The sequence below is a fragment of the Phodopus roborovskii genome, unplaced genomic scaffold (genome assembly GCF_943737965.1).
Source record: "Phodopus roborovskii unplaced genomic scaffold, PHOROB, whole genome shotgun sequence".
NCBI lineage: Eukaryota > Metazoa > Chordata > Mammalia > Rodentia > Cricetidae > Phodopus > Phodopus roborovskii.
Window position 1 is genome coordinate 28,138,551 of NW_026126470.1, and position 27,467 is coordinate 28,166,017.

At 50.0% G+C, this 27,467-nt stretch overlaps 1 protein-coding gene across 1 annotated transcript in view; it reads left to right on the top strand.

The window, feature by feature from the left end:
* Itsn1 (intersectin 1) overlaps positions 1 to 27,467 on the top strand; it is a 157,874-nt gene that overhangs the window by 103,775 nt on the left and 26,632 nt on the right. Inside the window, exons 20-28 of the mRNA XM_051191893.1 lie at positions 1,017 to 1,264; positions 2,798 to 2,957; positions 5,325 to 5,530; positions 6,149 to 6,231; positions 10,321 to 10,487; positions 13,379 to 13,424; positions 15,467 to 15,588; positions 19,855 to 19,972; positions 21,154 to 21,345. Of these exons, the coding sequence (XP_051047850.1) occupies positions 1,017 to 1,264; positions 2,798 to 2,957; positions 5,325 to 5,530; positions 6,149 to 6,231; positions 10,321 to 10,487; positions 13,379 to 13,424; positions 15,467 to 15,588; positions 19,855 to 19,972; positions 21,154 to 21,345 (1,342 nt within the window). The remainder of the gene's footprint in view (positions 1 to 1,016; positions 1,265 to 2,797; positions 2,958 to 5,324; positions 5,531 to 6,148; positions 6,232 to 10,320; positions 10,488 to 13,378; positions 13,425 to 15,466; positions 15,589 to 19,854; positions 19,973 to 21,153; positions 21,346 to 27,467) is intronic.

Here is a 27,467-nt window from a genome sequence, read left to right on the forward strand (position 1 = left end):
CCTGCCTCATGGTGAGATAAAACAGTTGACGTTTGTGGCAGTGAGAGTCCCAGACAGGCAGCAATCGGAAATCAAATGGATCCCTACAGGAAATGGCCTGGCAAGAGGTCTGCCAGAACCAGGGTTCCAGACAGGCCTCCAGAGCAGAGAGCTGAAGTCTGTTCTCAGTGAGCTACATCACCAGGACCAAAGTCCAGCTATGAGAACATCGCATAAAGTCAGTGTCCTCCAGAGCCATCCCTACCGCTCATAAGCTAGTGAGGTCACTGGGGGGTATGTGGGATGACCTGGGCCATTTTGAACAATCCCTTTAGGGCAGAACTGAGGTTCAGCACAAGCATTTGGCATGGTAGATGACCTCTCTGAAATTTCTACACGAAAGGCTCTATTCTTTATGCAACTTGATGCATCTTAAAGTTTAGCTTGTACAAAAGAAAATGACAGTCTCACTAGAACTGATTGATGATGGCTGTAAATAAGCACCTCCATTTCTCCGTCTGTGCAGCTCTGAAGTGTCTGAACATGCAGGTCAGTTTTGCTTCCCAGCAAAGCCAGCCATGGCTGTTGTTTTTGCTTTTTGTCCTTGTCCTTGTGCAAAATAAATAAATAAATAAATAAACAAATAAATAAATAAATAAATGCTTACTTAGTGGGATTGTTAAGGATGCTAACTTTATGTTGGTTGCAGCCTTTGCTTGAAATAATGAACCCAAGTTAAATTATCTTTCATGAGTATGTGACTTCCTGAGTGGTAAAGCCTGTCAGGTAGGGTTCACAATTCAGAATATCCAAGGACCCGAGGCACTTTATCTTGGCTGTCATTAGGAATTCGGGCTGGGGGAAGGGGAGGAGGGGGCAGAACACACTTGCCACTTCTCTAGACTCCGAGATGTAGATGAAGATCCGTCTGTGCTGTGTGTCAGTCATGGAAAGAGGTTTGTGGCTTTGCTGTGGTGGAATGGCTGATGTGTTCAGGGGTCGGTGGCTTTTCACTGACATGCTGTGACTTCCCACAGGTGGACGAGAGCCAAACTGGAGAGCCAGGATGGCTTGGCGGAGAATTGAAAGGGAAGACAGGATGGTTCCCTGCAAACTATGCAGAGAAGATTCCAGAAAATGAGGTTCCCACTCCAGCCAAACCAGTGACTGATCTGACATCTGCCCCTGTCCCCAAACTGGCTCTGCGTGAGACCCCTGCTCCCTTGCCAGTGACCTCTTCTGAGCCCTCTGCAACCCCCAACAACTGGGCAGACTTCAGCTCCACGTACGTGTCAATATGTTGTCTTCGACAGGTTTGAAATGCAAACTTAGTCACCTTTTACTTCTGGTGTGTAGAGTCTTTGAAAGGGAGACAGATTGCGTGTGTTCACGGCCCCTTCCTCTGGCTGGCCTACTGACAAGTTGGGGTCCTTGCCCTCCAACTAGATTTAACAATGCCAAACAGTAGTTTACTAGGGTACAAAAGAAAACCATCTATATTTATCTTTGCCTTTCACTTTGGAGGGAGAAATGGAGAAATACAACTTCCCAATAATCTATGCTGATTCTTGTGTCAGTCAGCAAAATACTGAGTGATTTCCTGCAGGCTGGGAAACGACACAACTTTGTTAGCAAGGAACAAAAATTGCAAGCAGTCAGGGGGTTTGGAATAAGACAGAAGGCAGTTTCCGTGGACCATTTCTGTTGTTGCCAACCTTGAGCAAATGGACAGTGTAGTTGAAGCCACTGCCTAGACCTCCTATTGTAGGTGCGCGACCTACGTGTGCAGTCGTCCAAAAACTATTCCCAGCTGGTATGCAGAAAGAGTCTGAGTAGGCAGGGCTTTGTGCCTCTTTTCCGGTTGAGTGACCTTTTTGAAGAAACCTCACTGAAGGCAGGGTGACAAGCCGTATGTTTAGAGAAGGAGTGTGGTGGCCAAGGACAGGAAGGGTCACGAGGTCCCCTCTTATGCATTTTAGGGTGGAGGTTGAAGGTTCTGAGCAGTGCCCTCGGAACCTCTGCTTAAGAAGGCCTTCCACGGGCCAGCGCTCTCAGGCTCTTGACTGTCCAAAACGAAGCTCCAGTTAAGATATAGAATTAGGGCGGGTGCTCGTTCTGCAGAGGCAGGGTTTCATAGAGCCCAGACTCGCCTCAGACCCGTCACATGATCTTGAGTTACCGTGTGGTGCTGGGAGGCAGCTCTAGCTCCAGCCCTAACGCCATGTTTTATTGTTGTTGGTTTTGTTTCTTCTGTGAACCAGATCACTGCGTCCTCCTTAAGAGCTCCGTGGCGTCCAAGTCTTCCGATGTAATAAAAATCTTCCAAACCAAAACATGAAGGTGGACAGTCTGGGGGGCGTCGTATTATCAAATCTGCTTATAGGACTGATATACGCAGCACATCCCATTCGGCTCTCCACTCAAACGCTTGAGCTTACCTAAAAGTGTAAAATCACAGGACACCTAGCCTGCTAGGTGTGTCCCTTGTGATTACTGTGGGCCACCGGGCACCTGAGCAGGCGTCTGCTGTGGGACACACGGGACCGAGACTTGGCCGCCGAGTGTGTGGCCCTCACTCCCTCTCTCTTAGCTGCTGTAGTCATTTTAGCAAAGACAGAAAGAACAGTATCTAATTGGCTGGGGAGGGGGAGTCAAACCTGAGCCCACCATCCTATCTCGCCCTCTCTTCTCAGCTAGAGAAACCCACATAAATATCGTGGATTGCTGTCCATGGGGTGCCCCCCTTGTGGGTGTGCGTGCCCCGTAACGTCAGGACACTAGAAAGTGCTTACTGCTTATGACGTGCATTTCCTTCCAGGTGGCCCTCCAGCACAAGTGAGAAACCAGAAACAGACAACTGGGACGCATGGGCGGCTCAGCCTTCTCTCACGGTGCCCAGCGCTGGCCAGTTAAGGCAGAGGTCCGCCTTTACACCAGCCACAGCCACTGGCTCCTCCCCGTCTCCCGTCCTGGGCCAGGTAGGGGCGGTCAGGGAGGGCATGAAGATCTGCAGCTAGCGTTATTACACCAGGGACTTGAGCAATGCAGGCTTCCCATGAAGCTGGGCTGGCTGACTAAACCTAGGTCAGAAACCCGAGACTTAGTGTAAACCTCAGTTCAGAGGGCGTCACCTATCCCGCCCATGACTGAGAAGCTTCATTGAAAAAGCAGCATCAGAGCTGCAATGCTGATTGATTAAAAAGGTATCGAGCCTGCCATGGGAAGGAAGACTAGGGTATACGTAAAGAAAATTCTGTCCCTTACTGAAAAAGGCAGACCGATTCATGCTACTGGGACTTCCTGCTAAAGAAGAGTATTTTTGAAGGCATGGGGGTTGTTACTGTGAACCTTTCACTTTAGGTTAATGCAATAATGATGAAGGAATGAAATTAATCAATCACACAGCAAATGCCCGTCTGGGAGGCCCCGGGAGGGCGTGGGGATTGTCTGTTCTGGAGGTGCTTAAATTAGAGGCGACAGCGGGCAGATCCATGGGGAGGGAAGTGGTCCGTGTAAGATTGGAGCTGCTGAGTGGCCATGCTCGCAAGGGCACTTACGGGAAAGCCTGGACCCTGCTGAGTCCCTATGTACAAGGCATAGAAAGGGAAAACAGAGCAGGGAATCGGGAAGGAGTGAGCCAGGTGAGGAAGGAGAGAGGAGCCTAGTGAGAAGGGTCAGGGTTGGTGGTGGAAGCCAAGCATCGGCTAGTGCTGTCTGGCAGGCTGGCGGATCGTGGACCCTGAAGGAGAAGGAGGATGCTGTAGCAAGCATGATGGAATCCAAGGGGACGGTGGAATCCAAGGGGACGGAGGCCTCGGGGTCACAGGGAGAAAACAGCAAGGCACGTGCCCAGGAGCGAGCTGCTGGGCATGGGGAGCTCTGCCCAGCTCGGGACTAGGGATAGTGGCACTTTTCACAGTCGCAGCAAAGGCTGTGCAGGGGTCTTTCTAAACATCGTAACAGCCTTCAGAAACTGGGGCTTGGAGAAATCTATCAGTTGCCCAAGTGTCACGGAATTTAAGTGGCAGACCTGAGATTCAGCCCGTGGCAGTCTCGCCTGACCTCTGGCTGATTCAGAAGCTAACCCAGGGAAGGTGTGTCAAGGGAGACAGACACTCTTGCAAAGACGCAGAGCCTGGAAGTCCATGGCGTAGTTGAGAGGACTAGACAGGACGAGCTCAGTGGGCAAGGGGAATCCACAGGTGGAGAATAGTGATCTTGGGGCTGAAATGGAAGAAAGGCAAAATGTAGGGAGGTAAGAATCCATGCAGAGCAAGGGTTAGAGGTCACCCACGCACTCTTGGAAGCTACTGGCCAGTTGTAAGTTTCCTGTTTCGTCCAGTCAGATCTTAACGCAGAAAAAAATCACCCCAGCGAAGCGCAGCCCAGCCCCCCTTGCACACTAACTAACCTCCCCCTTATCCGTTTCCATGGCGATTGATTCTTTAAGTCACCACAATCATTTTTAAGTAGATACTGAGTGCCTCACCTGCCTTTGCAGCCCTGTGTCCTGCTCTACCGCTCCATGAGCAGAGGCTGCCAGCCCCGGACCCCGCTTCCTCCCCTGGACCACTTGCAGCGCACCCGGCAGGCCACCTCGAGGGCTCAGCCTGTGCTGTGCCTTCGGCCTGGAGTGCCCTTCTGCAGCGCTAGCTCTCAGACCCTTCTCGTCCTTCAAGGCTCAAATGCCTCGTCCCCTGTGAAATTGTCCCTGGTGCCCCGAGGCAGGCTCTGTCCTTCATGCTGCTCTCTTCGCACCGAGAAGCAGGAGGACGTCTGTGTAGTGTATTTTGCTCCTCCAGATGATACATTTGGCTGTTTTTGTCTCTTTCTTGTACACTAAGCTGCTATTACTGGGGGCTATTCCTATTCCTATAGCACTGTAAGGGTAATAAAATGCTAATTCCCAAGTGAGTGGAGAGAGCAGAAGTGATGTTTTCTTCATCCTTATAACCCCACACTGTCTAGAATTACGGGAGAAAGCAAGCACTGTCCAGTGCATGGCCTGTTTTCACGTGTCCACCCAAACTGAAATATCCTCAACTCCTGAAATGTCTGCCCCGTTACATTGAAATATAAAGACTTGCAGCTAGAGCCGCTGAAGAAGTAAGGCTGGGTGGGGGCTCGGAGCGGCTGACAGACTTTTTTGTCTCCGGTTTAAAATGAACAATTGTGGAGAAGCCATGAGGCGCCCAGTGCCCCTGCCAGGCAGAGGCAGTGTCTGGTGGCTGTGCGCGCACCATGGTGTGCACGTGTCTTGTGGCTGTGCGCACCGTGTGCACGTGTGTCTTGGTTGTTAAAAGTACTGCAGTGTAACCACGGTCCTTTATGTCATCCCACACAAGGGCGAAAAGGTGGAGGGGCTGCAAGCGCAAGCCCTGTACCCTTGGAGAGCCAAAAAAGACAACCACCTGAATTTTAACAAAAACGATGTCATCACCGTCCTGGAACAGCAAGACATGTGGTGGTTTGGAGAAGTCCAAGGTCACAAGGGTTGGTTCCCCAAGTCTTACGTGAAACTCATTTCAGGGCCCGTCAGGAAAGCTACGAGGTACTTTATTAATATCTCTTCTGTTGGATGGGAACAGTGTTAGAAATTGTTGTCTGTGCTGGTTAAATTCTCAGGTGGGAGCTGCAGGCTAAAGTGAGTGTGTAGTGTGTGTGTGTGTGTGTGTGTGTGTGTGTGTGTGTGTGTATGTGTATGTATGAAGGTGGTGGGCTTGTGTGTCCTGGGTAGTGAGTGGTGGTGAGCTTGTGTGTCCCGGGTAGTGAGTGGTGGTGAGCTTGTGTGTCCCGGGTAGTGAGTGGTGGTGAGCTTGTGTGTCCCGGGTAGTGAGTGGTGGTGAGCTTGTGTGTCCCGGGTAGTGAGTGGTGGTGAGCTTGTGTGTCCCGGGTAGTGAGTGGTGGTGAGCTTGTGTGTCCCGGGTAGTGAGTGGTGGTGAGCTTGTGTGTCCCGGGTAGTGAGTGGAGAGCAGCAGTGTGAGCTTGGTCGCCCATGACTCTGACACCCTCACTGTGTCCTAACCCAGCTACTGGTGAGCACTGCAGCTGTGTTTGTTTTGGGTTTTTTTGTTTGTGTTTGTTTGTTTTTTAGCTTTCAGAGAGAAAAGCACTGTCATTTGGTTTTCTCAGGTGAGAGTTAAAATGCTCTTTTCTTCCCTTCTTACAGCATCGATACTGGCCCTACCGAAAGCCCTGCTAGCCTAAAGAGAGTGGCTTCCCCGGCAGCCAAGCCAGCTGTGCCTGGAGAAGGTGAGGACGGGGGCAGCAGCTCTTTAGGGGGCTGAGCACATCCTCGGTGCAGACTGGAAATGACCGTAATGGATGGATTCACTTTTAAGTAGGCCCCACGTTTCTGCCCCGCCTCCTGGACTCTGGGGTAAAGCAGAGGCTGAACTTTTATGTAAATTACTTTATGAAGTCCTTTCAAAACAGGGCTAGAGACGCTGGCCATCCAAAGCTGGATTCTCTAATGATGCGTTCAGCAAGGGTCAAGTTCTGAGGCGTCTGTCAGTAATGGCCTCGCTTCTCTTCTCCCATTTACATCCCTGACTGTCCCTTTAAAACTTACCACACGGTGCAGCGAAGCGCTCAGAACACCATGAGTGTCGCGGGTGCACCCCAGCCGAGGCAGAAGATTGCTTCCCTGGGTGAATGAAGAAGCCAGGTTATTTAAGCCTAAGACATTGGTTTTCAGTATTTATTACACAAATAATTAATTGCTTCCCCTCTCTGATCCTTGTTATATGGCATAGTCCTAGATATGACATGCCAGGCTGTGGAAGGAGATATTACTTTAAAGTTTTAAAATGACCAAGTCTACATAGTTGAGGCCTCACCGGTCTCTCCCACACTCAGTGCAGTCATTACCTGGTGGCCGCTGCCTGGGGCCACCTGAGTTAAGCATCTGTGGGGCAGTGGGCAGGGTCTGTAGTGACAGGTGCCGGTGTGTGGCCATCTTTTCACAGGTTTCTGGAGTACAGAGTGTGCTTCATGCACTGCGGTAAAATTGTTGCGTTCCTTAGAAACTTTGCCAGTGGAAAACAGTTCATGGAATAATTGCTTCAGCACAGACAGCACAGATGAAGGCTTAGTTCCGGCTCCCAGGAGCACTGTTTCATTCTTAAGGAGACTTTTCAAAATAAGTGTTGTTTAGTTACAGACATAGTTATAAAACCTCATCGCCGCTTAGAAAATTCCAACTTTTCCCACATAACTATTACTATTTTATATGAATATATATTTATTATTACATGAACTCTATTAGGATAATCATCTTCACACATTCATGTTTTCTTAATAATTATTTTAGCACTATTGGAACAAGGCAAAACCTCTTTTAATTAAAAGCAAATTTTACCTCTTCCCCAAAACAGGACAATAGCAGCAAAAACTTAAGTGTATTACATGTCACCAGGTCTCACTAGAGGGGGAGAATTTACATTCTGGCTCTCACATAGTAATTACATGATTTTAGTCATGCCCCAACTTCATCTGTGAAGTGGCATACTAACCACCCTTTTGGAGGGAAACTATTACAGGGATTATGAATTAAAATATATAAAGATTTAGAATGAAGGCAGTAAATATCCTCTCCTTTCTGCTTGGCCCCATGTCCTTAGAGCAGTGAGTTCTCATCAGAAAGCAGTGTGGAAGGAGCATGTACAGAGACTGGCATGCTCGATCTTAACAGGTCACAGCTGGCCCCCCTCCACACACACACACACACACACACACACACACACATGCGCGCGCGCGCTCTTAAAGTCAGGCAGCCAATCAAGGCAGATTCCCGTCTTAGATGGTGGTTGAAATGAGTTGGGCATTAGAAAAACCAGGAAAGATTGCAGGCCTCGTGGCAGGAGAGCTTATAGGGGGATATAGGCATTAGAAATTCTGAGAAAGGCTATTTACAGATTAAGAAACCTCTTATTAATAGCACATTAAACATCATTTTATCTAAGCTGTAAAGTAGATGTAAATAGATTACCCATTTGGGTAGATGGAAGTGGCTTGGGACTGGACTGTGCCCCTCTTTTGAGTGTCGCCTGGAAGGGAGCCTGCTGGGAGCCCTCTGAACTCTCTCCTAAAGTCTGGCTTTCCCACAAACCTGTGCAGGGCGGAGCATGCAAACCCTCTTGGCTCTTGCAGGCCCCTTAGGCTTTGCAATATTGCGCTCAGCTAGCGGTGTCATTTCTGAGTTTCTTGAACATCTTGAAGGATACTGCAAAATTGTAAATGGATTTAAAGACGGAGATTTATATACTGAATAATCCAGGAAAGGTATAGAATGCCCAGAATCCAGTCAGGAGTGGCTGGGTGGGGGTAAGTGGTATAAGGCAGCAGACATGACCAGTCAGTGTCCACAAATACTGAGAAATCAAGTGGGTGTGGGGTGAGGACTAAACGCCCTGGGGGAGCGCGCTGCTCTCCAGGCCTGGTTTGGTTCTCAGGGGTTAACTACGGAGCTTCCTCTTACCAGAATGGAGCCCCAAAGTCAGAGTCTTGTTCCCCAAGGACAATTGGGTGACCTTGTGTCTGTCGGCTGTGGATCTAGCAGTCAGTGCTGGCTTCCACACAGGCCACCACTAGTCACCTGCATTTGAGGACCTCTTGGTTAGGGATAGCTGTTTAGCTCAGACTGTAAGGGCTCTGTGGACTTCAGGTTTCATTAGGACAAAGCTTTTCACATTAGCAGGGAGGGGCTGGCAATACGGCTCTGCTGGTAAAAATGCATGCAGCCAAGCCTGGCAGCCCGAGTGTGATCCCAAAGCCCATACGGTGTGGGGAGAGAACTGACTCCTACACTTTGTCATCCGACCTCCACACGTGAGCCACATACATATAAATGTAGAATTGGCCAGTGGAGCTCTATAGCAGAGCTGTAGCTGCTAGCCAACTTTGCACTCTGCTTGGGGGGGGGGTGTAAAATATGTTACAATGTAACAATCCAGTCTGTCCTGAACTAGCAGTTGCAACCTTGCACTGTTTTGAAGGGAGATAGCGGTATTGTAAGATGTGTTACAATGTAACAATGCAGTCTGTCCTGAGAGTTATCACAGGTAAGATGTTACAATGTAATAATGCAGTCTGTCCTGAGAGTTATCACAGGTAAGATGTTACAATGTAACAGTTCAGTCTGTCCTGAGAGTTATCACAGGTAAGATGTGTTACAATGTAACAGTTCAGTCTGTCCTGAGAGTTATCACAGGTAAGATGTGTTACAATGTAACAGTTCAGTCTGTCCTGAGAGTTGGCTTTAGGAAAGACTTGATGGGGTATTATCTCATGTAAGATATGTTACAATGTAAAAATCCAGTCTGTCCTGAGAGTAAGCTTTAGGAAAGGCTTGATTTTTATTATATATTTTAAAATGTATAAAGACCTAGGACAAAGTAGATACAACATAGAAATAAACATGGTCTCTTTCTGTAAACCGTCTATAATCTGTGTGTAAGGCTTTGTGTCCAGTGATCTTGACTCTGTGTCCTGAGCCTCTGAGTCAATTTACAGCAAAGCAGAGTTCTAAAGTTACAGGGAGATGTTCCTGTGGGAAACACTCCTCTCTGACCGGAGTCTCCTGAGAATACCAGCTCTTCCTCCTTGAGACTAAATCACATGTGTAGTCATTTCTGATAAGCTTGTTAGAAATGATTGGTTATTTTCTCGGATTAGGGAGATATTACTTTTGCCGTCAATCCCTGTACCTGCTTATGCACCTTGAGTGACAGGCAGATGTCCAACCATAGCCAAATGCCTACTGTTTGGTTTTTAAACAGCCCCTACCTTTTATATACATGGCACACTGTATGTCTCAGGGGTTCACTTGGGTACTTAAATAGTGAAAGGTGTATCATTTGATTGACATAAAAGATGAACTGTATCTAAAAGTCTTCTAAAATTGTTCCATGCTCCCTCAAAACTGAAATACAAATGTTTACACACCAAAAGCCTGCACATGAGTACATCCTACCGTGAACATAGCACAAAGTAGACACCCAGTGTTTGCTAAAAGTAAAAGTGGAAACCTTTTTCATTTAGAGAGGTGATGTATGTAACCAAGTCACAGACCATTCTTGATGTTCAGTAAGGAGATGCGCAGTGACCTTGGTCTGTGTCCCTTTGGCTGGACCCCAGCAGTCCCTGCCCGCATGCACTGCATCTGTGTGTGCAGTGGGGACCGTGGACCCGGGAATGGCACCGTGCTGTGTTTTAACCTGTGGCTGGTTGTTTCTTGAATGGATCTCACCCTGACCTCCTGAATCATAAACTTGCTTTTGCAAAGCTGTCTGGGATGTCTTTAAACAATCAAGCTCTCTCCGTATCTCAATATCTCTCCAGAGTTTATTGCCATGTACACTTACGAGAGTTCTGAGCAAGGAGATCTAACCTTTCAGCAAGGGGATCTGATTTTGGTTACCAAGAAAGATGGTGACTGGTGGACGGGAACGGTGGGCGACAAGTCCGGAGTCTTCCCTTCTAACTATGTGAGGCTTAAAGATTCAGAGGTAAACCCACATTAACTGTTTCCTCTCCCTCTCTCTGTGCGATGGGTCTCTTGGCGGGGAGTTGGTGTTTCACAGTGGAACAGTCTTGGGTTCTGCAGAATTCTGGATTGCAACAGTAACTAAAGTGACCTGCAGCTGTCTGGCAGTGTCTTTGGTACTGTGGAGCAAGCTCTGGCTTCCTCCATGCAGAACTCCAGGATTAAGTGGAGGCTGCACTGGGTTGGGGGAGGGGAGCCCTCTTCATCACCCTGTTCCAATGTTCAGTGTGAAGTGTACTCCTACATATAACCAACTTATGATTTTGAGTAAATATGCTTGACTAGTTTTTCTCGGCCATTGGTTTTTAGATGTTCACAGTGGTCCTTTGTCTATGTAAATGAAGGTACTCTGGTTCAAATCTGTGTTTTTGTCTCATAGTAGAAAGACATTAAGTTCCAAGAGGTTGGTATGTTTTGGGCAATGCCGCTACCCTTATAGGGCGGAAATGACTCCTTAGCTATCCGGTTGCATAGGATGTAGTCTTGAGTTGGTGCAAACTTAATGAAATGGTTGGGGTTGGGGGGTTTTATGGTGGCCAAGTTCAAGTTAAGGGAGTGTCATGGTATAATTATGGCCATTTAACAGACCCATAGAAACAAGCCAGCAGGAATGAGTGTGTGTGTGTGTGTGTGTGTGTGTGTGTGTGTGTGTGTGTGTGTTTTAAGGACAATAAAGCCATAGTTGTTTCCTTTCCTCCCTCATACCTCCTGGGCACTGAGAGAAAAGAGCTGGCAGAACATGCAGGCTGCATCACTGAGAGTGAGTGAGTGGACAAGGCCCTCACCGTCATTTAAACGCCAGGCAGACCGTGCATGGCGGCACTTCCTGTGCCTTTGGTGAGGATGGGCCGTGTGACTTGCTGTAGTAATTTGCCATTGACCTTCTTACCTCAGCGATGATTCTTTGTGCTTTAAAAACAAAGTCTGAGTTACTATTGTTTGGGGGATTTATGCTTGCTGTGGTATTGAGAGCAGCTTGCTAAATTCTGGGTGTTCTTGTAAGTCTGCCCACTCTTCAGAGCTTGGCAGAAAGAAGCCGGGAGGAATCATTTTCCCTTGTAAGACAGCTGGCCTTTTGGACTCTATAGACCTAGAAAGGGAAAAGCCATTCCTTTCCCAGGCCAGCAAGTTGGCCTTAGATGATGCAGATGGCATTTCAGGGGTAGGAAACTTCAGTTCCTGCCTTCAGACATGAAAACTCTTCAAGTGAGGTTGCCTTTTGGAACAGGTAAAATACAAAACCATTTGGTTTGCATCGTAACTTTATTTTATTCATTGAATTTTTGCCTCTAAGTTTTCTGTGTATGTATATAGATATATATAGATGTATACAAAGAGATGTGGCCTTGATACATATTTAAGGAGCATGTTTAAAATAAGCTGTTACACTGATAAATGTGTAAGCTACTTCTTACATTATAATTTAATACATTATAGCTTTCTGTCTAAAAGCATCCAAAGCCCTTAAACAGGAACAGCATAGAGGCCAGCTGACCTGTGAGGTATTTTCCGGTTAATTACCGTCTGCGGAATAACGATCAGTTAGGATTTTAAAATCAAATACATTCCAATGACAGTGAAGGCACAAAGTCCCCAGTGAGAGCAAGGCTTCCGCAAACTTAAAAGGAGATGGCATGCTGTGGTGGGGGCGCCAGGCTGGCCCCGCAGGGCTGCGGGGCTGCCCTTCCATCCCCCCTCCCCCCCCTCCCCCTCTCCCCCCACCTGTGGCTTCTCCGAGGGGACACGCTTGAGCCACGTGACCTGTGGCTGCACAGTGTCAGCTGCTTTTCTTTATGTGTGGAGCAGGGGAATTACTATAAGCCTATGTACAGGAAGTAACTCACTTTGTATTCATCGCCTTTACTTGATATCTCAGGCTATAAAAACAGTAAGAAGATTGATAGTTTACAGTAGTGCTCATTAATTAATTACAAAGCGTTCCTCTTCGGTGGTCATTCGATTTTAGTGATCAGAAATACAGCAGCAGCAATCAGATGTTTTCCTCATAGACATAGCGCACACTTTTATCCTTGCGGTGACTGGCTTGGATTGTTAAACCCTTAGCTTTACTTCCATGAAATGCTCCACTTACTGCCCGGGTCAGCACTCAAGGGGGAGCATTAATTGACAGTAAAGCACTTTGTCACACACGCTGTATTCTGGCCCGTCCTGGCTCTCATGGTCTCCACTGGCTGACTTGCCTGGGTTAAAATTCCATGGTTATCCTGGAGGAATTCGACCCCAGAGTGTTTCTGGAACACTCAATAGTTGGGAAAAACTTGCTTCACGACTGTTCCAGCACAGAGAGAGATGCCAGCGCTAAGACAGTGTGAAACTGGGTAGAAACTCCATACAGGACAGCGGGCCCCTCTGGTTAGAGAGACGTGAAGGGGAAGGGTGGATGGAGCCCATTGTCCCGTGCTGGTTCAGGTCTTAACGAAAATTCTAGTATGGATATACATAATGAGATATCAGTGCTCTAATGTGTTGAGTCCGGGCGGTGGACTGGGGTGTCTGTGGGAGCGTGGACGTATAAACTACTTCCTGGTTAGCCATGGGGAGGTCCAGTGAGCTGAGGGGGGCGTAGCCTGCTGCATTTGCCCAGTCCAGGGTGGGCCGGTGGCACATGTAGCCTGCCCCTGAGCCTCCTGACTTTCTCTCACAGAGTGAAGGCCACCTGTCTTAAGTACCTGCTCTCACCCCAAACCCCTGATATACTGCCGGGTGCTCCCGTGTCTCCCAGAGTGGGAAGAGGGGTTTAAAGGCTCTGGCGGGTTTATATCCTTAATCATTGTTTTAAGTTTCGAGATCCACTCTTCCGCATGCAAATGAGACCTTCTGCTCTGTTTTAAGGGCTCTGGAGCTGCCGGGAAAACAGGGAGTTTAGGAAAGAAACCTGGTAAGTTACAAACCCCAACGCCTGTGTCTCATTGTCAGTGAGTGTATTTGATAGTAGTTCCCAACCTTTGTTTATTACAGCCAGAGTCTAAAGCGGAGGTAAAGGAACCTTCCCTGACAGTGCGTGGGTAGACCCATCCTTGTTAATTACGTGTGTACATGACTGTGAAGCGTGGCTGTTGCCGCAGATGTGGGGAATGAAGACATCCTGGGCAGGATGGCCGGGAGGTGATGTGTACACAGCCGGCAGGCTACAGGCTTTGGGGACATCATTTGGTTGAGTTTGGAGAGCCTTGCTCACTCCCATAGCATGTGAAGCGCCAGTGGTCTGAGCAGTGGCCATCAGGGACACAGCAAACATGGCCTGATGACGGGTGTCATTAATTTAGAGTAAGGTGGGTTCTCCCCAGGCAAACATTGAAGGTACAAAATGATGGCCGTGTGGCAGAAGCCAAATTTTTAGTTTATTTAAGCAAAGCCGCGTGTTCCATTAATAGTGCGGTGGGAGAGAAGGCAGCAGCTGTGAAATGGCATGGTTGGTGTGGCCGTCTTCCCGGCCAAGGCCACTGGTGCTGTTTTGCTGTCATACCCTTAGGAAATTGCAGGTCTGAACGGGCGCGACTGTGCTTGCTAGCGGGCCTCGTGCCCTGCATAGCCAGGGAAAGGGGATTTTTAGTCCGAGCACACGGCTGAGTCTGCTGTTACTGAGAGTTACCTACACTTTCAACATCTGTCATTCCAGAGGGCCCAGATAGTTCACATACGTGCTCAGGTGGTCTGCTTGGGGACACAGGGGCTCCTCAGAATGCCAGGCCAGATTGCCGGCCCGCAGAAACAGCTGGTGCCAAATAGGATGCTAATTGGGACTGTTTCCAAACCAAAAGCGTGGAATCTAGACCTCGCCCTTGGCATGCCAGAGGAATGTCCTCATCCCCTCAGACTCGCAGACTAGCTGTGAGCTGGGCTCCAAGCCCTCTGCCTTCTTGAGTTTTCTGAAGCACCAAGCAGGCCCCTCCTGTTTGCGCCAGCCTCAGATTGCAGGACAGGGTAATAGGGGCTTGTTTAAGGGACAGGCTCCTTCTTATTGCTGCCCTGCACACAGCAGGACAGCAAATGTCAGAGTCAGGGCCTGCCCCTTTGCCTCTTTCTGTCTTTCTGTACTTCATTACTCCTTTCTTGCCTCCTTCCCTCCCTCCCACCTTCCCTCCCTTCCTCCCTCCCTCCCTCCCTCCCTCCCTTTCCTCTCTACTCTCTCAATCTCTGCTCTCTCGGGTTCATTGAGATGGCAGGGCCGGTTGAGTGTAGAGGAGTAGACGGTTGGTTCTGTGTACATCATTTCAACAAGTGTGGGAAGTGGCAGCCTCAGCCGCACTTCAGTCTGGGCCATGCTTCTGCTGGGAGTCTTCTCCTAGGATCGTTAAGATTCAGGAAAACTATAGGACTAGTTACATTTTTTATTTCTATACTGAACCTTTATTTTTTTTTATTAAGTCCTCATAACTCTTTGTTGCTCTCATAACTTGGAATAAAAAGAGGTTAAACTCATGGTTCCATGATTCAAAGCAGAAATTCATGGATCACTTCTAGAATATGAGTCATGGCTGATTTGGCTGTGTTGCTGCAAGTGACAGACAGCCCTAAGCCATGTGTAGTGAGCTGCAGCCAGGCTCCTGTGGGTTTGTGAGGAAAATCAAATTTCTCCTGTTAGTGTCCAGGCAGAGGGAAGCATCCTATAGACTCACAGATCTGGGAGAGCAGGGACTTGGCCCTTCATCAGGGCTCATAGTAACTGTGGGAGGCTCTTGGACAGGAAGGGCGGGGCTTGCTGGCAGGGAACTGGTGAGTCATGAGACAGTGAGGAGCCACAGAAGGCTGAACAGGTGCATTTGCAAGGTGGCTCCTGGGAGTCCGAGCCGCCTGCATGGAGTAGGAACCAGCCAGTCTGCTGACCTCCACGGTGTTGACCTGGAGATGGCTGTGTCTTCTTAGGAATGCCTTCTCCCCACTCTGATAAACACTGCAACGTCTGGTCTTGTTTTTCAGAAATTGCCCAGGTCATTGCTTCCTACACCGCTACTGGTCCTGAACAACTCACCCTGGCTCCCGGTCAGCTGATTTTGATCCGGAAAAAGAACCCAGGTGGATGGTGGGAAGGAGAGCTGCAAGTTAGTGTCCCTGCTTATTGCAAACTCTGAGTGTGAATATGCAGTCTCAAATGTTGCACTGCAGGGTACAAAGGGCCCTCATTGGCTGGGCCTGCCCCTGTCGAGGGGCTGCTGCCTGTCTCATGTGTTTGGTTCTGAGAGCTGGGGAACTTCTGACCATGCATCCCAAGTTCAGATCAGGAGTGCAGGGGACAGGGAGAAGTTGCTGAGTGGAATCTGGATCTGTGTGGAGACACCCTCGTGTGTCCTGGCCTGGCACACAGAAGTAGTGTCTCCTTGGAAGTGTTTTAAGAAGTGCTGACATGGCAGGTGTCCCTTCCCTGCAGATCACTTCCGTCCGTTCATGGCATGGCTTTCGTTTCCAGTGCGCACTGAAATCGTCTTGCTCATCTCACCATTCCAGATCCCTCCTTTAATTCTCACTTCCAGACACAAAGATACTGCAGAAGGGTTGTTCTTGCCCATCATCAGAGTAGAGAGTTAGGCTGACCGTAGGGCACCACAGCCAAGGGGAGCTCTAGGTCAGGACGAGAAAATGCGTGTGGCTTCAGTGGGTGCACAGAGTGCTTGTCATTTGCACCCACGCAGCGATGACACAGTTGAGAACTGGGGTACTAGCTAGTCAGGTGACTACAGCGCCATCACCAGTGGGGACAAACGGGCATTATTCATGCAGACACACTACCTAGTAAGGCCACAGCATCCATGCTGTGTCAGCAGAATTGCACCAACTGAGTCTAACCCTGAGCAAACATTAGAAATGCAGGATGAGGACTGTTTCACTAAAACAGGGCAGGGGAGGCCTGCACGCTTGAAAAACATCAGCCGCTAAACCTATGGAAGGGCAAAAGAGAGTGGCATTATCGTCTTCTCCGCGGACTCTACGAAAGAGCGCGTGTGACGGGAGGAGCGCGTGTGACGGGAGGAGGGCGTAGAGGCCAGGTCGGGTCAGATCACCACAGCTTTCTTATCTGCTAAGACATGGTTGTTGTGTAGCTCACTTCCCTTAATACTGTAGCATGTTTTTAAGCACATGCCTATTGACAGAGGTATGTAAAAGATATGTTAAAGAACCATGACTCAGGGACTAAAGAGATGACTCAGTGATTAAGACCTGAAATAGGTTTCCAGTACCCACATTGGGCAGCTAACAACAGCCTATAACTTCAGCTCCAGGGGGTCTGAACACACACACTCACACATTAACTAAATATATATGTATATGTACATATATATTTGTGTGTGTGTGTGTGTGTGTGTGTGTGTGTGTATTTTTTTTTTAAAGAGCTATGATGTGAGAGCCTGGTAATCAGGTGGTTCAGAAACAAATGACAGAGAAGGGGGCTGGGGGGAGGGGCTAGAAGACACACAGATTCCGAGGTAGAGAGAACCCACAAATGGTGGGTCAGCTGGGGTAGCTACGCCTTAGCAGGCAGGGTGACTCCTTGTAAGCAATGTCTGCACGTTCTGTGCACCGTCCTCCTTACCAGGAGTTGAGTGTGCTCCACCATTACTGGAGAAGATAAAGCCTGACTTTGCTTTGTGTTTGGCATCTTGGTGGATGCTGGAGCCAGCATGCACACGTGTGGGCACATAGGAGCAGCTGTACATGCGTGGCTGGCCACTGCCTCTTACACGGGAAATGCTTCACTCCTGCCCACCATCTCCTGCTCGCTCGGTGATTACCAGTTGGGGCTGCAGGCCCCACCTGGCTCTGTCCCATTGGCACCCCTCCCCTCCTTTCTTCATGGAGGAGAGGGTGGGCCATGCCTCACCACATAGGCATTTCTTCCTCCGCGGGCTGCCAAAGGGCTGCGTGCCCAGCAGCTGTCTGGCTTTGTATGCAAGAGATTCTCACAGCGTTTCCCCCTTAGAGTCTAGCACTGGGGGCTGCTGCATAACACAGGAGGTTTCCTCCTGTGAACAGATAACTTATCATAGCCTCTTTGTGAGAAGCCAGCGTCCCCGTAGAATACAGCCCACGGTGACTCTGCCGTCCTGATGTGTCCACAGCCCACTTATCACATTAACCAGTTTTCGTGTGGCTCTGAGCAGGACGTTGTGACAGACAGATAAGCCTGAGACAGAAGGGTGGGTGTGGGCCCCAGAGTTCTTTGGAGGGACACTCCTCAGGGAGGAGGAAGGCCTGGCTGCAGCTCCCTGGCCACGCATGGCTCTCTGCTCACAGCCGTCAGGCCATTCCCGAGAGGAGGGAGGGCCACGCCGTGGTGAGCCGGACATACGAGGAAAGAAATGTTCTTGGCCAGAAGAAAAGCCACGGTCTGTAGTATAAGGTGCAGTAGACTTACCCAGGGAGCTGTCTGGTGGGCAGCCAGAAGAGCCCTGTCAGAGGTCCCCGCCAGGCCCAGCATACTGTCGAGGAGTCCACCCTGCTCTGTGTGTGTGAGGAGTGGAAACTGCGGGATGTCTTGTTTTTCCATTTAGACATGGTCTCACTATGTAGCCATACTGCATACAGCTCACTGTGGAGACTAGGCTGACTTCTAAGTCACAACGTCTGCCGTGTCCCCAGAGCTGGCGCTGAAGGTGTGTGCCCCTCTTGGCCTCCACCCACTTCTGAGGCAGGCCCCTGTTGCTGCCTGAATGCTGTCACTGCAGGAGCATGCCTCCAGTCTGCTCCTGCTCTGCTCTTGAATGTGGCCGTGATAGATACAGAGAAGGCTACGCAGTCCAGCCAGCTGTCCCCGAGCATCTGCGACTTGCCTTTCCTCATCATGCCCGTGGACCACCCCCACCCCACCCCACCCCCCGCCACAACTCTCCTTCCCTCTGAGGCAGCATGTCCACTCCAGTCTCGACTGGGCCAAGGCATTCCTTCCTGCTGGCCTCTGATTCCTCACAGGTTAACCAGATCTCTCTTACCCAGCATGCTGTGCACTTTCCTCTGACCATGGGGCTCTCAATGCTGCCTAGTCAGTGCTGGGCTGTGACTTAGACTCTCCAGGCATCTTTCTGTTTCCACACTAGGGGATTGTCCGTGCCTTAGCCCAGGCGCGTCACTCAAAACAGTGTTGAATGGGTTTGGCCCCTCGCAGGAAAGTAGGTGGCGTGCCGTGTGTCCAGGATATGCCCCTGTGTGCACACTGTCAGCATGGAGCCGCAGTGGCGAATGACAAGGAGTTCAGTGTCCTGCCCCTGGAAAGCTAGAGGGGGCAGAAGAGCCGAGGAGCCAAGCGCAAGTTCACTAGTCAAGTATACAGTGGGGTAGCCAGGCACACACCGCGTCATCAGCCGATTCAGTGCAGGGCGAGGCAGACTCCTGAGCGACCAACTGAAATCTGAGCTGTGCTCGGGAGCTAATCCAGGGCTCTCCAGTGAGAGGTGGTGTATGGTTTTTATTTATTTGGGAAATAGGTGTTACAGTCACGCGTGTGTATGGGTGTTTTGCCTACATGCATGTCTGTGCACCATGTGTGTGTCTGGTGTCCATGGAAGCCATCATCATGAACTGCATTTGCAGTCAGTGGTTAACTGCCGTGGGGGTGGGGTGCTGGGAACTGAACCCAGGCCCATGCGCTGTCTGCCGTCTACATAAAGAACTCAAGCACGGTAGTGAGTCTTGGCTTTACATCAACTACCATGTGTCTTTTCAAGCTCAACTTAGGCATCTCAAAATCAGGGATAACTGTCCTGTAGCCTCTAGAGCTGTCCTGTAGACAAAGCTCTGAGATCCAGGTCTCCGTGAACGCTGACGGCATTCACCAGAGCGCCGGCATTACCCTGATGATCTGTCTTTTTAAATAGTTAGAATTTTGTGTGCGCGGGTGTTGCCTAAATGTGTATCTGTGCACCACTTGCGTGCCTGGTGCCCATGGGGGCCACAAGAAGCTGTCGGATCTCCCAAAACGGGATTTACAGACCATTGTAAGCTGCAAAGTGGGGCTGGGAATTGAACCTGGGTCTTGTAGAAGAGCCAGGGCTCTGAACCCTGAGCCATCTCTCCAGCCCTTAGTTTTCTGTCTTAACCCCACCACAGCGTACCCTGAATGTGGGCCCTACACAGTCCAGCCCTTTTGAAACATCCGAGGCTGTGGGCCAGTGGCCGCCGCACTGTGGGCCAGTGGCCGCCGCACTGTGGGCCAGTGGCTGCCGCACTGTGACTGCCACAGTCGAGTTTGACTTCTGTGACAGTTAACACCTTTGTGTCTCAGCTCAGTGTGAGTGTTGCACAGTGTCCTGCCACAAGGCAAGCTGTGTGGGAAAGACGGGCTTTAAGCTTATAAAACATTATCACCTTCTCCTTAGGCTCGAGGGAAAAAGCGCCAGATAGGCTGGTTCCCAGCAAATTATGTCAAACTTCTGAGCCCTGGAACAAGCAAAATCACCCCAACCGAGCTTCCCAAGTCTGCAGCGCTGCCGGCAGGTAAGGCGTCTGAGGGTTGAGCCGCTTCCGCTCAGGGTTCTCATCCAGTGCCTTGTGTGATTGTCACGTGTGCTTAGCACTTGTGCTTGCTGGCTCTGACCCGCAGAGTGCCGTGGCATTAAAGCCGGGTTTCCCTTGATTTCCTTCTAGCTATTACCCTGGGATTTGGGCCACTGGGTCAGGCAACAGAAAGGGCCCCTAAGAGAAACTGCTGGGGTCTGCTTACTGCAGAATACTGAGTAGCTCCCTTGTGACATTCGCTGGGGAGAGGGGCCACGGAGTGAGTGGACAGGATGTTGTGTGTCTTCTTAGGGGGCAGGCAAAGGCCAGGGCTGCGGCCGACTTGCCTGTTTTCTGACCCAAGACGGAGAGTTAGCTCAGGTAGGAGGCAGATTTCTGCTTAGGTCTTGAGGTCTCTATACTTGGTGGCATCTATGGAGACTGGAGGTTTTGTTCCATCGTCAGTCACCCTGTGACTGGATGTCTGTTTCACATACCCCCTGTGAAACTGGCTTTAATCTTGCTGTCCTTGCAAGAAATGTCAGGACTTATAAATGTGGCAGAACCCTGATCCCGAGCTTATCATCTTTGCATGAGCTGAGGCCTTGGGCAGTCGGCGGTGGGATGGGGTGCCATCTGTATCTCCCATCCCCTGGGAGACTCGGCATTGAGTGTGGGGTTCGGAGCAAAGGGAAGTCGTTCTTGAGCGTGGTCATCTCTGAGACATGAGTGTACAGCAGAGCCCTCTTACTGACTTCACTTTTCACTGAGGGTCATGTTCCACCTTTAAAATGGCCAGGTTCAGGCCGATAATCTCGGTGGCGGAGCACTTGTCTAGTGTGAGTGTGGCCCTGGGCTCAGCCTTCCCCATCCCAGGAAGAAACTGGAATAAAGACAGTCAATGCTGTGGCTCCTGGCTCTCGGAGCTGTGTCGAGCAGAGAGAGGGTTCCCTTGTCTGCTGACAAGTACCGTGGAGGGGAAGCTGACATGACATTTAGGACAGGGTAGAAAGTCTTTGTCATCTCAAAATGTAGTCCTCCATCTCCCCCTGTTGCCACGCTCCTGCCCTCCTCCCCACGCTCCTCCCCACTCTGAGGGGCACAGCCCAGCGGGGAAGCTCTGCCCGCTGCACGTGCGCCACTGGGCTGTGCCGCTGCTCACCCAGCCCTGTCTCCTGCAGTGTGCCAGGTGATCGGGATGTACGATTACACCGCACAGAACGATGACGAGCTGGCCTTCAGCAAGGGCCAGATCATCAACGTCCTCAACAAGGAGGACCCAGACTGGTGGAAAGGAGAAGTCAATGGGCAAGTTGGACTCTTCCCATCCAATTATGTGAAGCTGACCACGGACATGGACCCAAGCCAGCAATGTAAGTGCCCCAGTGGCTCTCTTCCTCGTCTCTCTGGTATCTTCCCGTACAACATGCAGCATTGCTCTGATTCTGCCAAGCGTGGTTTGCGGAACTCGAAGCCAGACCACTGCTGCATCTGCAACAGTCTCTTTGAAGACCTTCTGTGATGCAAGACTGTTTCGTGGGGTTGTTTGGTTTTTGTTTTTAAATTCCATTCCTTCTGTAGCATGCCCCCTTCCCACCCTTCCTTCTTTTCTTTCTTTTCTTTTTTTTTTTTTTTTTAAATCATTTTGGCACCGTGCTGTGTACATGCCTGACTCATTTTCCTAGCTTGAATTTTGCTCATTGTTTTGTTTTGCTTATGTGTTGTTTTCCTCCTTTTTCTAGGAATCATATGTTGTCCATCCCCCCCTCAGGCTTGAAAGTCCTCAAAGAGACCCACTATCCCATATCACTGCCCAGAGGGATGATGGGAGATGCAGCCTTGGTCATGTGACTTGCAGCATGATCACCTACTGCCTTCTGAGTAGAAGAACTCACTGCAGAGCAGTTTACCTCATTTTACCTTAGTTGCATGTGATCGCAATGTCTGAGTCATTACGAGCAGAGACAGGAGCAAAATTGCACAGGGTTGTGGGTCCTTTTGTGGCTTTCCTACTTACTCAGACTGACGGCCCTGCCCTTACACGGGTGCTTTCGGTAGTTTTAAGATTATTTTTAAATGTGTATTTTAGCCTTTTAATAAAAAAAAAAAAATCAGTCGATTACTTCTTTGCTATATTGGTTTTGCAAAACGACCCACTATCAAGGAATGCTGCATGTGCTATTAAAACTTGTTCCAAATGTCCATAAATCTGAGACTTGATGTATTTTTTTCCTTTTTGTCCAGTGTTACCAACTAAATTGTGTAGTTTGGGGCTTCTCCCCTACTGTAGAGTGCAGAGGAGTCAGGTGTACCCGCTTTGAAGATGTGTAGATTGGGCCTGGCTAGACAGAAGGTGCCATGCTTGTGCTATGACTGTCACATGTACCCTGTTGACATGTCACAGATCTGTACTGAAGACAGCTCTTCCCGTGGCAGGCACTACCAGTGTGCAATGCCTCCACCTGCTGCATTAACTTCATTTTGCACAGTGGCCTTGCAGACGCATGAGAAAGCACCTGTGTTCCCGTTTGGTCTCAGATTTATCCAGTCGGTTGGTGTTTTGTTTTGAGTTTTTGATTTGGCGTATTTTCATACCGTAACTCAGTAAGACACCACCACCGAGGTGGTTACGATCAACAGTCTCTGTTACATGAAGTTTTATTCCAGTTGCTTTTCATGGAATATTTTGAACAAGTAACTTTCTTGACAAGAAAGAATGTATAGAAGTCTCCCTGCAGTTAATTTCCAGTGTTTACATTTTTAACTAGACTGTGTAGACTGTGGCGTTTCCACAGACCGATATGAAATGGCGCTCCTGCTCCACGTATGTGTTAACTGTGCTGTAGCCTAAGCCGTGTTTGTCTTTAGACATTAGTTGGAACCTCTCAATAAAAAAAGCAAAAGAAACACCCACTGCTGGCAGCGCAGAAGAAGGGGTTGGGGAAGCCTGAGGCGCCATCTAGCTGCCCTGGTCATAAGTTAACGGGTGTCCCTCGGGACCCTCCTCGGGACATGCCTCGCTGGCTGGCGGCTGTGCTGTGGTCCCTCTCCCCTCGCACGGTGCAGGGGACGGGGCAGCTCCTCCTTGTCTCCTTGCGCGCCTGTGTTCTTGTGGATATGAATGTAAAATATATAAATACATACACCTGCGGCTTTAACAATTGTAATACAACCTTTTGGATTAGTTATGTGTATAGATAATTAAATTCTTCATATAAAAGTTAGATGGAAATGTCTCTGTGTTCTTGCTGTTGGAACCCTGCAGTGTGAGGGGCTGACACAGACGGGTGTCAGCCATTGGCCGGCTGCCGGTGTGTTGAGTGTGAACACAGACATAACCCTTGTGACACCCCATCAATGTGTGAACAGCGGCTCCTTATATAATGGTAGTCTCCAAGTGTGGAAGCCCACCGTCCCGCTTAGCTCTCAGCTCTCTCATTGGACTTCTATTTAGTTAATGTTGTTGACACATTGACAGGTGTGTGGTGTGGCTTAGGGCACAAAATATTGGTCCCAAAATTGTGTCATAATAAGGAAGTAGGGAGTGATTTCCCTGTTTGTGGGATCACATCAGCTATGCACACTCTGTGTCCTTTACAGAGACACACCAGCATGTACACATGGATGACGCTGCTAGCCCTGATGGACAGACGCGCGATTGGCGCTGCCTTCTAGAACTTCACTAGTTGTGCCTCCCTGCCCTTCCGTTGCAGTTTTTTTCAAGTTGGCGGAAAGTCTTGGGAAGGGGTGACAAACCTACCATGTGTCGAGTGCCCTGTTGGGTTCTAGAGTGAAAACGAAATCCATGTGTATTGAGTTCTGTGCAGAAGTGAGGGTGATTTTGGATCGTGAGCCCGCCATCCAGCACTGGTGGGCTGGGGGAGGGTGCTGCTGCCGTAGGGCAGAGGGAAACACGTCCCCCACCCCAGGAGGAGCAGGGGGTAATACTGGAGTGGAGAGCTGGGAGCCGGGGGGGGGGGGGGTGGAGAAGTACTTAAGACCCAGAGGGCGGTGGGAAGGGCCCCTCCCGACTCCCATCCACCCAGCCCCGTATGGAGCCGTGACCAAGTCTGCAGCCCCCTCCCCGCCTCCCCAGGACCTCTTCACTCTCTAAGGCAGTGCTGAGGTTGGTAGTGGGGTGCAGTTGTCAAGACGGGTGATGCCTCGCATTTCACTCTGGTGCCTTGTGTTTGGGAAGGGGCGCAGATTTCCCTCACATCTCTTCAGTTAGCATGGACTGCAGAGAACACATCTACCCTGGCGGTTGTAGGCAGAGGGCCACTCCCAGCATCCTGCGTGTAGAGGCTGGGGGTGTGGGTCATGCTACATGGCAGAGCAGGGTTCACATGACACAGAGTGGTCGGGTCCCAGATGCTACCAGTGTTGAGCTGGGAAACCCTGGTCTCATCCCACCAGCCGCTATGGCTAAAGTTCACTGGGCTGCCCTGGCCCAAGCGGTCACCTCACATGGCTGCTGAAGTTGCCCTGGTAACTGCGTGCACTCATTTTGTAAGCTCCTGTCAATGTGTCTGTAGCATAAAAAGTGCCCCACGATTGTCTTTTATTTTCCAGAGCATCTGGTTAACCCCTGTGTTCTCTGCTTTTTAAAGTCAGATTAAATGGTGAAGTATCTCTCACAGTTTAAAGATACTAAGTCTGGGGTTTTGTTCTTAGGGTGTTTTAAATTTTATTTTACATCTAGTCTGGTGTGTGTGTGTGTGTGTGTGTGCGCGCGCGCGCATGCGTGCGTGAGTGCACGTGAGTTAGTGTGCCTGCGTGAGTGTGCAGATATCCCCCTGATGAGTGTGCCACTGTGCCCTGCCTAAATTTCATATAATTTACCATTTCCTGACACACAATGGGTTTAAACACTGGAAGCTGTCCATTGTGTGAGCAGACTGACCAAGTGTAGAATACACCGGAATCCCAGTTCTTAACACACATCACCTTAGGAGGAACCAAGATGTCACCCTAGTTTCCTCTCCCTTTAGATGCAAGCTCCCTGGAGTAGTACTGCCTTGGTGTCTCACCCGTGCGTGCCAAGGTCCAGGCCTATGGTCTGGGCAGTCTCCACGCTGGCCCAATCTGGGAAGCTTCCCGCCCAGGTAGCAACCCTGCTTCCTGGAAACGGAAAGTCGTTTCTGGGAGATAATGAATGTTTTTTCCTTTTGGAAAAATCATAAATTAACCTATTTATTCTTTTTAGACCCAAAAATACCCAAGAGAATTGTTCTGGAAGCTATTGACCATCAGTCACGCGCATGCACGCGCGCGCGCACACACACACACACACACACACCAGTAAATGCGTAGGAAAACACAAAAGAGCTGATATTTGGGAACTGGGGAGGTGGCTGCTCTTCCAGAGAGCCCAGGTTTGATTCCCAGTACACACATGGAGGCTCACAAACATCTGTAACTCCAGTCCCAGGGGATCTGACACCATCTTGCCCTCACAGGCACCAGGAACATGGGTAGTGGTACAAAGACAGACGTGTTGTATGTGGGCCAAAGGTCACCACACATAAAATGTTTGGGGGGAAAATTAAAAATCTGCAGATAGTGATAAAGCCAGAGGCACTGACGCCACTTAGCCACCACTCGCTTGAGCCCTTTTTAGATGGAAACCAACGAAAAGCTAGATGGTTTGTTTCAGCCAGTATATTGCTTCTCGTTGAAGGTTCTGCTTTTCATTTGAAAGCTCCCAGTCACGAAAACACACAAAAAAAGCCCAATGCCTGAATTTGCTAAAACAAAGGCTTTGTTTCTTAGACACGGCCATGGTTTTTTTTAAGACCCACAACTATTGTGTTTATGCAGCTCCGCCTCTAGAGTCCGGGACCTACACGCTACCTGCCAGCTGTTGGGTGGTGTCGGTGGTCTCTGGGTGCCAGACGTAGGCATGAGAAAATGAATGTGTTCACCTGTGGCTTGTTAACGTAGGGAACAACCGGAAGGCCAGAGTACAGCTAGGAGCACGTAGAATTGTGTAGAAGACCCCTCACACAGCCTGACAGTAGCTGTCTTCATATCTGCTTGGCTCGTCGTGATGCAGCCCATATTTGCCAAGGCTGAACACTCCTTTCTCCCGAGTTCACCAAACCCTAACCCAGGAGAGGAGATGCCTTGTGACCTGCCGGTGTGAGGACGCTGCTTCCCCCACCGCCTCCCAAGTGCTGAGATTAAAGGCCAGTGCCAGCACCGTCCGGCGATGCTTCTTTCTTGATCCTGGTCACACTAAGCCAGGCCTTCCGTATCACAGAAGCAGGTGTGGGAATGAGGGACACAGCCCCTTCCCTTGGCAGTGAGGACACTGAGGAACTCGGGGATGCATAGAGAACATAGATACAATTCAATCTCATAGTTGGCCCTGGTGGAAGTCAGTGTCTCTGTGCCCTTCCTCGGTCTTCGGTAGCGGTGAAGGTTTAGAGGATGGCCTTTTAGAGCATGTGTTCGAATCCCAGCTCCGCTACCTCTCATAGTTTGTGGTCTTAGGCATGTTTATTTAAGCTGTCTGCTCTCACAGAGATAACACCAGTGAGTGAGTGAGCGCCCAGTACATAAGACAGGGGTTGTTTGTGGGAGATGGGTGGCCTATCGTGGTCAGTGAACGCCCGTGGGTGCCAGTCTTGTGGCGCCTGCAGCTGCTTTCCCAAACGACAGACTTCAGAGAGAATGGCCACCCCTCGGGGCTCGCACACATCCCCTGCAACTTTGCCCTGCTCACTTGCAAACACAGCCCAGTCCCTGCCTTCTGGCCCCAGAAGGGCTCACCTGCATGGAGTCCCACGGGTTTGGACAAAGCTGACACCCTGTCTCAAGCCAGCGTCTCCCCAGCACACCACTGGTGCAAGCCTGCCTCTTCCACACGGCTGGCGGTGGGACCCAACCAGGAGAGGCGGAGTGTGTAAGGCTTTCAGATGCCACAGCCACGGGCTGTTGGCAGGCCCCGCAGCGTCCCACAATAAACCTGTCACAAAGGCCTTGGGTCACTGGGTCCTGTATTTCTCATCGCAGCCTTGTATTTCCCCTGCCAGCAAAGAAGGGAACGTTTGCCCCCCCCCCCCCGTTCCCGCTAGACATGCCAGCCATTTTTTTGTTTGTTTTTTGCAAGTAGCCACACTGTCACTAGAGACATGTGCCCCTCAGAGCAGGTGTACCAGAACACTTAGGGCTCCCAGAAGCACACTGCCCCTGCACCCTGCTGTGTGTACCCAGACAAGAACAGGGTCTTGGCGGCCTCTGCTCTACTGAACCAGAGCGGGGCGGGGGCACCCTAGCAGAGCAGGAAAGCCAAGCAGGGGTCTTGGCTCTCTGGAGCACTTGCCTTGAAACCCCACAGCCCCATGGGAAGCCCTACGTGGCTGTACCCTCCCCCACAGTAAGCAGCCCCCGCTAGTTCTGTCCAGAGGGAGCCCTCGCCCCAGCACATCCTCAAGAGTCGGAAGAAAACCTTCCAGTGTCCTTCCTTTCCTCCATCTGGCTGCAGCAAAGT